Consider the following 12,450-nt stretch of genomic DNA (forward strand, 5'->3'; position numbering starts at 1 on the left):
CGCCAGGCCCTCCTGTCTTCCAGTGCCTCCTGGAGTTGTGTCAAATTCATGTTGGTAGCTTCGATGACACTGTCCATCCATCTCATCCTCTGTCATCCCCTTCTCTTCTTGCCTTCACACTTTCCCAACATCAGGGTCTTTTCCAGAGAGTCTTCTCTTCTTATGAGATAGCCAAAGTATTGGAGCCTCAGCTTCAGGATCTGTCCTTCCAATGAGCACTCAGGCTTGATTTCCTTTAGAATAGATAGGTTTGATCTCCTTGCGGTCCAGGGGACTCTCAAGAGTCTCCTCCAGCACCACAATTCAAAAGCATCAATTCTTCGGCGGTCAGCTTTCTTTATGATCCAGCTCTCACTTCCATACATCGCTACTGGAAAAACCACAGCTTCGACAATGCGGACCTTTGTCAGCAAGGTGAGGTCTCTGCTTTTTAAGATGTTGTCTAGTTTTGTCATCACTTTCCTCCCAAGAAGCAGGCGTCTTTTAATTTCGTGGCTGCTGTCACCATCTGCAGTGATCATGGAGCCCAAGAAAGTAAAATCTGTCACTGCCTCCATATCTTCCCCTTCTATTTGCCAGGAGATGTGGGACCAGTGGCCATGATCTTAGTTTTTTTTTATGTTGAGTTTCAGACAATTTTTTGTGCTCTCCTCTTTCACCCTCAGTAAGACATTCTTTAATTCCTCCTCACTTTCTGCCATAGCCTAAAGGTAAAGGTAAAGGTTCCTCTTGACAATTTTTGTCCAGTCATGTTCAACTCTAGGGGGCGGTGCTCATCCCCGTTTCCAAGCCATAGAGCCAGCATTTATCTGAAGACAATCTTCCGTGGTCACATGGCCAATGCCACTTAGAAACAGAGCACTGTTACCTTCCCACCGAGGTGGTAACTATGTAGTCGCATTTGCATGCTTTCGAACCGCTAGATTGGCAGGAGTTGGGACAAGCGACAGGTGCTCACTCTGTCGCGTAGATTCGATCTTACAGCTGGAGGTCTACAGACCTTACAGCACAGAGGCTCCTGCGATTTAACCTGCAGCAGCACCACATCCCTGCCATAGCCTACCTACTACCAAAATGATTAAACTCTGAACAAAAGTGACCAACCGCCCTTAGGAAAAGCTTCACAGCTGAGCAATCAAGCAAGAGAGAGAGACAGCAAGAGAGGAAGAGAATAAGGAAGATGAGGCATTTTGGTTAACATTCTGAAGACTCAAAGGGACCAAATAACTAGCTTCACAGGCCAGAAAGTTTGAACACTCTTTAATACCTGTAACAATATTGCTACTAGGGAACATCAATCTCTCAGGTATTTGTTTGATTTTTATGCCACCTTTCTCCCCATACCTAAAATTGAAAAAACTTTTGCCTTCTCACCATTAAAAAGACTGAAGATGAGGGTGCAGATGAATAACTAGCACTACAATGTGAACAGGAAAAAAGATCTCCCCAAAGCCCAAAACACATCTGCCACATAGGTGTTGAAGCTGAAGCTTGAAGAACAAGTTAGAAACATATGATGCTAATATCTATGGAAGCATCAGATTAGAAGAGCTCCTATAATAAACAAGCAAACTTAAACTAGCCCTAGCATCCAACTGTTTGGGGGGAAAATGAAAAAGAAATCCCAAGAGTATCGTGTCATGTTGGAGGTAGTGCCGGGGCAAAATTTAATGGACAGCATGGACTGCAAGAATGACAAATCTGAGGGCTAGTTCAAATCAACCTTCACTCCCGGAAGAACAAAAAAAAATGACCAAATGAAGCAATCGTACTTTTAGGCCCATTGTGGAAAGACGACTTATTGGAAAAGACAATAATGTTGGGAAAAGATAAAGGCAGCAGGTAAAGAAGATGATCAACTATGAAATGTATTATCAACTTAATAAAGGAAAACACGGTCTTGAGATTGTAAGATTAGCACACAGCTGTTACTTAAAGGACCTTTTGGACTTGGCCCTAAGCTGGGAGAAACTTGATAACACAGAATGACAAATTGTCATCCCTCTGTTTGTGTGTGTTTTGTATGGATCTATACACAGATAAGCATCTTGTCTTTAGTTGAAACAAAAGAGGAATTATTTTTCAATCTTTTAATAGGTTTCAAAATAAATTAATATGAAACCTCATATATTATACTTTTAATAATCTTGAAGCCAATTTTATACATAACTTGTAAGGTTCCACCCATTGACTTGGGTGTCTCAAATTTATCCCTGTCTGGTAATAGCTGTCAACAGAGCTCACTTTTCCCTATAGTATACCAGCATCTCTTTTCTTACTCAATACACAGCAAAACTGATTTATGTAAAATTGATTTTGTTTCTTTGATAAGATACTAAATAAAAGTTAAATCAAATTGATTTAAATTATTACTATTTAGATCACTACTCAGAAAGAACTTATTGAATGCTCTGAGTTTCCTGCTTGCCATAACCTTAACACATATTTCTCACATAAAAGAAAGTATGACCAAATAAAGTATTATTGAAGGTAAAGATAAACTGGTTAAACTATTCATTAAAATGTATATTAAGATTACAGCAAGCAGGAGTGTACTTTTTTGGGGGTGAGGGGCAAATATGATTAAAGCCAAATACACTTGATTCCCTGCTAAAGATCGCAGCATTTTCAAACAGAAGGCTAAGGATATGACAAACAGCAGCTGCCACAGAAGAGGTACCGAGCCCAGATTTTCCAGTGCTCCCTTCTGTTTTGTATCTGTTTCCCTTGTTTTCTCCTGTTTCATCCCTGCATTGGACAGAGTCAACAATCCTCTCTCTCTCTCTCTCTCTCTCTCCTGCCTTCTCACCATTTCCTCTCCAATGCTCTGTTCTATCTTCACCCCTGATCCCTGTTCATTTCTCCCCTCTTTTGTATCTCTCTCTCTCTCCCACTAACTCCACCTCTTTTGCCAGTTGCTGCTTTCCCAGACTTCTGGTTGAATCAGGGTCAACCAGACCCTGGTGCCCAAAGATGGGGAGGGGGGCACAGTGGAAGGGGAAATCCCAGGCACAGAGGGCTCTATGTGCCAGCTGTGACACGCATGCCATAAGTTCACCATCGCTGCTCTACAACCTGGGAGAACAGTCCACTGACAGGGAGATCTACCTTCTTGTCCCCCTTCTCTCAGTCTCCATTTATAAAACTTTATTTTAAAAAATTGCACAATTACACATTTTCATAAAATAAAATTGGGATTTACAATTCTTATTCCCTAATGAGATATTTGAGCTATAAATTTTTTTAAATAAAACTATCACCCACAAGGCTTTTTTTAAAAGCAAAAATATTTTCAAATATAGATGACAATTTTTTTTTCATTATATAATTTTATCCACTCTGATTCAGGACACACTGGATTGCTAAGGCTACCTTAAGATGTGTTATAGGTCTGGACTTCTAGTAAGGTCACCCAAAACTGAATGGACAAAAATAAGAGACACCAAACTAATATACACCCATCCCCTTCAGAAATTAACAGTCACAACAATAGCAGAAAATTGACAGATCCAATGGTGATGGGGCTGGAGAAAGTTCTAAAGAGCAACTACTGGATAGCAGCAGAAGTAGAAGGGGATACAAGTGGACGGCTTTCAGCAGACAACGGCATTCCAGCTAACTCTTCTAAGCACTGAGCAGAAGGCAGCAATGTTAAACCACAGCTGAATATTTTATAATTGAAAATTATATGACAAGGTAATCCAAAACAAGCAAAGAGATAGTATTGGAAAATTAGATTCTAAGACCACTCAATCAGCTAAAGGCACTCAATCAGCTACAGTGGAAGTGCAAGGCATGATGCAGCACAAGACATACATACTGTATACTGGAGAAGAAATAGAAAACTTTTATGCAAGTGTTCATGACGAAATTGATCAGAGCCCAAAAGAAGATGGGCTGGTAGTTATAAGCGACTGAAACACACCCAAAAAACTATGAATTAAACCAGAACCAAACATCTTTGGTGACTTTGGCCTAGAAATCAGAAATGAAGCAGGAGAACAAGTTATAGAATCATATGAAGCCAACAATCTGTTTATTACAAACACCTGCTTCATGTAGCCAAACAGAAAGCTTCATGCAGAGATGTCACCAGACGGCCAATACATACTAAATAATCAATCAACATACTAAATAATCAGAAACAGAAGACAGTGAAGCTGTATTCTGTTAGTCAAAACAAGATCAGCGAAGAATAAAGCTAAAGAAAAAGCTAAATAACATTCTTGAACAATTTTAAGTCAACATGAAGAACAGATTTGGGTTACTAAATTCAAACTGGTCATACACCTGGAGAAATCTGGATTGACACTAGAAATAAGAATAGAGAAGAATGCAAAATGACTATTCTTAAGAAAAGCTTCCATGGATAACTGCTGAAACTCTTCAAACTGTTAACAACAGACAAGAAACAAAAGCAAAATTAGGGTCAGATTATTAAATGCAACTTTTCAACGAATGGCATGCACAAACAAAAAGAACTACTTACAGTAATCAGCAGAAAGTAGTAAGAGAACAACAGGAGAGGAAAAACAATGCAAGCAAGAGCCCATCCAGCTTTTCTCCACCTGCTCAGGCAGGCAATCACTCTGGTGAGGAGCTGAGATGGGGCGTCTCCCTGCACAGCCAATGAGTGGTTGGCTGCCTGGGGAAGCAGGGAATAGCTAGGTGGCCTGGACTGTTACAACTTTACCAAAGAAGGACCCCAGCAGCATGCGGCGCCCTTTAAACAGACCAGGAGGCCTGAGAAGAGGGAACTCAGTACCACCTGTGGTGCTGTACGAAGCATAAAGCTCCCATCTCTACTGAAAAACTATACGGAAGAGAGACAAAGGTGGTCGATTCCTTCAAAGACGACTTATTTGATGAGGAACCTGAAATTTTACAAAGTGAAATGAACTCCACTTTCCAAGCACTTAGAACAGGGGTCTCCAGACTACCGCCTACGGACCACATCCGGCCCACCTTGCCTTTTTATCTGGCCCAGGCATAGAAAGAGGAGGGAAGGGGAACCCATCCTCACTGCCTTTGAAAAGATAGTGGAGATGGGGGCCCACTTGGGTCCCCCAGCTCTCCTCTTCTTATGCCCGGGCGGAGATAGGAAAAGCAGAGAAGCCTGACAGAAGCGATTCTCCACCCCTGCTGTCTTTTCAAAGACAGAGGGAGTGGAGGATCACTTGGGTCTCCCTTCCTTCTTTTGGCCCTCAAAAATATGTAAAATATATGATGTGGTCCTCACACTGCAAATTTTGGAGACCCAACTTAGAAAAAAGAAATCACTTTGACTAGACATCAAGAGAAGTATTTCAAATCACAGATAATCTATCAAAGCCCGAATTAAAATATGGCAATATATATGGAAACATATAAACATATAAAACAATGGTCCACAGACTGGAAACATTTAATATATATTCCAATCCCCAAGAAAGAAAATGGTAAACAGTGCAGTAACTATAGGACCATTAGATTAACTTCCCATGCAAACAAAGTGATGTTTTAAAAAAAATAATGTTTTGCATATGTTCAAGCTGAATTTAGAAAAAGAAAAGGTACTACAAATACATTGGCTGATGGAGTATACTAATCACATTTGGAAGAAAATCAGTCTGTGCTTTAGAGATGAAAAAAGAAAGCACAAAACCAGGATTACAATTGAATTTTAAGACAACAAAAATGATGTCTTAAAATAATCAGCATAAGTTGAACAGTGAAAATGATGAAGCAGAAATTGTTATGTATTTTCTATAACTAGGTTCAACCATCAATCTAAACAGAATCGACAGTCAAAAAAACCAAAGGCCACTGAAAAGAGGAAGGAAATAGAAAAGATGCTGAAGAGTAAGGTTGGAACACTGGAAAACAACATCAAGATCAAGCACGCGATACTATTCTCCACTGGATGTAACAGTTAGGCACTGAAGAAAGCCAACAGGAACAAAAAAAATCAATTGATTTGAAAAGTGATGTTGGAAAAAAGTTAAATGGATATTACAAACTGCCAAAAAGATGAATAAATGGGTGCTAGATCAAATTAAGCATGAAAACTCTCTAGAAGCAAAAAAATAATAATAATAACTAAACCATAGACTGTTGGCACATGATGAGAAGACAAGACTTCCTAGAAAAGACAATGAAGCTGAAAAAGCCAAAGGCAGAAGGAAAGAGGAAGACCAAATATGGGATGAATCAATTCAGTAAAGGAAACCATGGCCTTGGTCTGCAGGACCTGAGTGGGACTGTTAATGATAAGACCTTTTGGAGTTCACCAACTCATAGAATCATAATAAGTCAGAAATAAATTAATAGCACTTAACAAAATCATAACCTTAAGCATTTGTCTGATCAACTATGGTGCTTAAAAACAGCCTGACCACTTGAGGCAAATACAGCAGAGGAATAAAGCCAGGGGCATTTCTTTCTCCCTTCAGATTGCAGCCTTGGTTTCCACGGGACTTAAGAGATTTAGTACAGGACTCTATCATAGCTTTAGACTCATGCCAGCTGCTTCTGGTTTTGTTCTGGCATTAAAGCTAAACATGGGGTGGGTGGTACAGCATGGGAGGAGCATGCAGAAGTGCTCTAGCATATGGGTCACTTCCTGAAGAACAGTATAAAAGATTCAGCATGGGATCCAACTTCACAGTAATATATCACCTCATTTTTATAGAGCATGAAGGAGCCATTTGTGAAATGCCTCAATAGCAAACCAGGAGTGGGAACATGTAGCTCTCCAGATGTTCTTAGATTACAAATTACATCTGGACCAGCTAGCAAATGGTGAAAGGTGGAAGTTATAGAACAAAATCTGGAAGGCCTAACCTTTCTCAGCTCCATAAATGAACAAAGTTTCACTCCTGTGCCCGTTCAGCCAGAGGCACATCCCACTGTTTTCAAAAAGGCTTACTCCCAAGAACCTCTACATGGAATTGCAGTCTAAATGAACCTGCTAGCCACATTTCCCACCTATTTTTGTTCTTTGAAATGTGTTTTGTTTAAGAAAGGCTTACTGGACAGGGTACTACAAGTTTCACTTCTTACACGTTTAAGACATATATTTGCTACTCCCTTTGAGTAATAAAGTCCACACAACTTAAACTTCCAGTTAGGTCCCTATTACAATTCTTAGGTAAAGGTAAAGGTAAAGGTTCCCCTTGACAATTTTTGTCCAGTCGTGTTTGACTCTAGGAGGCGGTGCTCATCCCCGTTTCCAAGCCATAGAGCCAGCGTTTTTGTCCGAAGACAATCTTCCGTGGTCACATGGCTAGTGCGACTTAGACACGGAACGCTGTTACCTTCCCACCGAAGTGGTCCCTATATATCTACTTGCATCTGCATGCTTTCGAACCGCTAGGTTGGCGGGAGCTGGGACAAGCGACGGGAGCTCACTCCGTTGCGTGGATTCGATCTTACGACTGCTTGGTCTTCTGACCCTGCAGCACAGGCTTCTGCGGTTTAGCCTGCAGCGCCAACACGTCCACATTATAATTCTTAGTTCTTTAATTATAGAGACCAAACAAGGACACCATACTTGAAACATCCTCTTCTATTTGCAATTAAGTGTTAACTTTTGGCATCTCCAAAGATCACAGCTTCTTGCATTCCAGAAAATGCCACGAGTAAGCTGACGCCTAGCAGAAGGAAGCATTGCTTACTATATCAGTTTTTGCATATTGAGCTTGCTTACACCCCCCCCCCAAAAAAAAATTAAGAAGATAGAGCGTGTTTGCTACCATGGCTCTCAAAATTCTTTCTATTCAAGACATACCAAGAAAGCAGTACTTATCTTTACACTACCAGTAGCAAGTCCTGCAACTTTTTTTTGTAAAAAAAAAAAAAGAAGAAGACTCAATGAAGGTACAAAATGCTTTACTAGATGCACTCTGATACTTGGAGAACATAAAAGCTTGAAAAACCTTAATCAATTTAAGCCATTATTACCCAATGTGGTAAAGGAGACGAGAGGGCAGAGGCTCTCGTCGGAGTGCCGTCTCTTCCTAAGGCGACCAAAGGAATACAAACCACTCCGCCTCCTACCCCGCCCCGGATGATACACGAGAGCATAGACACCCAGGAATTGGAGACAAACCTACAAGGGTTAAATGTGTCTACATAGACTGAGCAAGATTTGGCGGGAAGGGAGGAAAGGGGGTGCTCTACGGTTGAAGCGGGAATGGGAGACATAAATACCAGTTGCGACAATATACCAGGGGGTTGGGAATTAATTTGGGTACAGGATCCCTGGACTGGACTATGGGAACAGGTAAAGGTTCCCAGGGAGGAAGCCGACTATCGACGTAGAAGAGAACTTCCCTAACGTCCATCATATTGGGGACAGTCAGAAGCCCGTGAGTGGAGAAGGAGACTGAAAGAGTAGCGGGAAGCCGTGGCCAGAGAAGCAGAAGAATGCTGGGCATGGCGTGCGGAGGAAGCACGGAGGAGGAGATACCTCCCGGACCATGGGGAACCTGTCAGGGAGAGGGATCTCTGTTTTGGGGATATGAGGGAGACGAGGAGACCTTACCACTACTGAATGAAGAAGAGAGAGAACTACCTGGGTATAACCCTCTAACCCCAAGACCTTGGGAAGGTAAATCATTAAACCCATTTGAACCAGAACTATGGTTGACCTTACGAGACCCGTTGGTCTCCCAAGAGAAGTTGTCTAAGAATGCCGTTAAAGAGTTGTTACCGTTAGAGAAAGAAATAAGGGCTACTACAGGTTTTGACTTGCAAATGACTCCTGGTTTACTGGACAAACATGGGGAGGCCGACAGCGAACACTGCGAACACCCATTCTAATGGTTCTCTAGATCAGCCATTCTTAATGGGGGCTATATGGGGGCCCTGGCACATTTGAAGGGGGCCACAAACTGGAAACAATTTTTCACACACCACTTTATAAGGTTTGTTATAAGAAATATACCATCCTGATTCAACCTATATTTCTTGGCTGTGGCCAAAAAAAAGGTTGAAGATGTCTATTCTAGATGTTTGGACTTCCGTTCTAAGATTACTGTTTTTATTATCTCACTGAAAAGGAATTAGCCACCTTATTTAACTAATACATAAGTAATCAGAGTGCAATACAGCACAAAAATACAGAAAGCTTCAAAGAATGCTGGCTCATTCTGTAGCAGGTTCACAGCCAACTTGGTTTAAGAGCCAAAGTTTACAGCTAGCATGCAAGAAACACACCAGATCGAACGACAATATATATATAGGGAAACTATTTGCTACTATGGAGTCTGCCCCAACCGACACCCAGTAAGCTGAAATACAAAGAACCTACATAACTCCCCAATTCCTAAAGGAAGATTAAAAGACAAAAGGTAGTGAGCAAAGAGAACATTAACAAGATCAAAGCCTACCCACAGAAAATAAATTTAGTATACTGTTCTCATATGAAACTATCTTAATACTAAATTCAGCTATTAAAATCATTTGATTCCCTAGATCAGTTCTTGTCATTAATATTTAAAGCAGGATAGAGAATATACTGTACTCCAGACATTCCTGAATTGCTATTTTCCTCAGTCTTAGCCACCATAACCAATGGCGAGAATCATACACGAGTTCCAGTTCAACACCCTTCATAGAGTCATACTGTCCCCATTCCTGCTCTACAGACCAAACAAGGTGATTAATATATGGATAAACATGATAAACCAGTGTGAATGCATGTATTTGCTATGCTTAGATAGTAACAGTACTAGTAGTACTCTCTAATGGGCAGCTATTCCAGCTTTTATGACTTAATCAAATCTATACTCCATCCAATCCCATCTGGGCCTTACATACAAAAGCCCATAGCCAATCTACCTGCTCCTTGCTACTGGCCACGAAAAACAAACTATTTAGAGCAACAATCCCCAATCTAGTTGCCCTGCAAATTTTTCAGACTACAACTGCCACCCAGCCTTTCTGACTGACCATAAAAGGAGGGTCTGACAGAGACTGAAATCCAAACACTAGAGAGCTTCAGGATAGGAAATGCTGATTTAAACATTTAAAAGCTTCTATTACTAAGCATTTGTTATTTGTCCAAACTTCTTTAATTTTAATCTGGGGTTTGCATGCATAAATCCAATCAGCATAGATCCAAAGTACTTACAATAATCTTAGTAGACCTATCACATGAGACTGTCTAATTAAGAGAGAACTAGCTATGACATTTAAATTGAATATGTTTAGACCTATATTTCAATACAACTTTAAACATAATTTTAAATGTACCCAAGTAACAGAAAAATGTTTCCACATCTTTCTGTTAAGCAAATGTCAAGTCAATATGTTTACAAGTTGTTTATTAATTCCAATTGCCTAACTGTGCTCTTGAATCAGCATAACAGATCATGTTGCATTTTTAAAAAAAACCAGAGTATCTCATATTACACAGTCACTCATCATAGCATTATCTTAAATCCTTAAAAAGCTGCCTTTACCTGTAAGTCTGTCTTCAACCATTTGGAATCAAACCTAGTTTGAGCTGCCAAACAAAAGGATTCACAAGACATCTTCCCTTTTCCAGCCAACCTTTTCAACCAGCTGGACAACCTGTCAAAAATATGTCTGTATTATTGAAGGTGAAATAACAATCTTTCCACAGTTGTTTCTGTATATATCCAAGCCTCCCAGATAGCATCCATCTTCTCTTAACAACTATTCCCATCAAGAGGAGTCTTACTAGAGAACATTTGTGGGCAGAGAACAAGAGAATTAATACTATGTTTATAGAGAAGCTGCTTACACCCAACAAGTCACCTCTCTAAGCTAAAGTGGAAAAATTTGCCTCTATTGCAGCAATACTACTATCAAAAATCTGTGCTGCTGCTGCTATCCTTCAGACTTGTAACTGGTGCATGAAATAAATAATTGATTGATGATTACACAAGCCAACAAACCCAAACCATTCACTCTTCCTCGCTATGAAAAAGCAAGGAGGGAGCTAGCTACCTCTACTATTAAAAGGTACTGGTCCACGTGTCTGCCCAACCATTTCTTCTCCAGTACCACCATCTACTCTGATTTGCTTCTACCAGGGTAAAGAGGACCTGATAGGACACTTTTTTTGTTATCTGCCTGGAGTTGCAATTCTACCACTCAGCAATTTGCCTGATGGGGAAAAAAAATAGCATCATGGAGGAGAAAAATTGCAGTCTTTTAAGGCAGCAATGTAGTAGCTGGTTGTTTGTTAACACCTGCTTGAAGGCCATGTCTGGTAACAAAAGAATAAAAGCAAAATGGGAGTTGGGGGAGGATCACTTTATATCCAACCCCTTTCCCTTCAGCGACATGAAACCAACAAGATTCTTCCCCAAAGCGTACACGCGTTGATTTACACGTAAGATGCAAAAAAAACCCTGGATCCTTCCCTAGGCAAGATCTTCCAGGATCACCTCCCACACCCCAAATCTGCAGAAACATCTCACACACAAACACACACACACAAAATCCTGTCCTCACCCTAAACAAAAAGCCAGGACCGGGGAAAACCCCATTCAAGCCTCATCCATTCCTCTATTCTCTCCTATACAGCAGGATCTCTGTTTCTGCACACTCGCATGTATACTGTACGGTGCAGGTTATTACCTATAGAGCAATGGATCCCAGGAAAGAGGGACAGATCAGGTCGGGTGTGAGAACCACCCTCCATGCCGGGAATAAGGGGGTCTGAATCGGCACGGATGACCTCGGTGCCCACCCGTGCAGGGACAAAGGTCCCAATCTCCCACCCTCCCTCCCCCGCCGCCGCCCTATACTCTCCCTGCCCACCCCAAGAGAGGCGCCCTTCCAGGGCCCCCCCCTTTCGAAGCCGAGGCAGGGAGAGAGGCCCGCGGCTCGTCCGGCCTTCCCTCCAGGGGCCAGACGGCGCGGCGTGCGGGGAAAGGTCGGGGAGGCCTCCCGCCTGCCCGCCCGCCCGCCGTCCGGTTGCACGGAGGCGGCCCCTCCAGCCGCAGAGTCGCCCACACACTCACCAGGCGCCGCCTCCCCCTCTCTTCCCCCGCCCGCACCCGCGGAAAGAACGGCGGGGCGCGACCGCGGGCAGCTCCCGCCACTGTCCTGTCAGCACCGCTGCACGGGCGAGCCGCTTCAATCCATTCCCGACACACACACGCACCACCACCAACAACAACCACCCCTCCCTCCCCTTCCTTCCTTCCTTCCTTCCTTCGTTCGCTCGCTCTCGGGAGCGCGCGCCCCCCCCCCGCGCGCCCCACAAGCCTTGGCGACACCGGATAGAGGAGACACTTCACTGCTCGGCTTCGGACGAATCAGAGCGCGCCGTTCCGCCCCACGCCCGCCAATCCGCAACAAGGGGGGCGGGAGGTTTCCCTCTGTCGCTGAGACGCCGTCGAGAGGAAGTGGCGAGAGCGATCGTGATTTTTTTTTTTTGTGCAGAGGTGTCCTGTGTAGGTCCTTCCTCTTTGCGGTGGGAAGTCGGGAGGG

The 12,450-nt window shown here is 42.5% G+C and overlaps 1 protein-coding gene across 4 annotated transcripts in view; it reads right to left on the bottom strand.

The window, feature by feature from the left end:
* The window catches only part of HERC2 (HECT and RLD domain containing E3 ubiquitin protein ligase 2), a 129,662-nt gene extending 117,552 nt beyond the window's left edge, over positions 1–12,110 (bottom strand). For all 4 annotated transcript variants that reach the window (XM_072994438.2, XM_072994437.2, XM_072994439.2 and 1 more), the window contains exons 1-2: positions 11,979–12,110; positions 10,446–10,557 (exon numbers count right to left, since the gene is read on the bottom strand). In XM_072994438.2, coding sequence (XP_072850539.2) covers positions 10,446–10,517 — 72 coding nt within the window. In that variant the 5' untranslated portion in view covers positions 10,518–10,557; positions 11,979–12,110. The remainder of the gene's footprint in view (positions 1–10,445; positions 10,558–11,978) is intronic.
* Positions 12,111–12,450: the final 340 nt, after the last annotated feature.

This window comes from Pogona vitticeps, chromosome 3 (genome assembly GCF_051106095.1).
Source record: "Pogona vitticeps strain Pit_001003342236 chromosome 3, PviZW2.1, whole genome shotgun sequence".
In the NCBI taxonomy this organism is placed as follows: domain Eukaryota; kingdom Metazoa; phylum Chordata; class Lepidosauria; order Squamata; family Agamidae; genus Pogona; species Pogona vitticeps.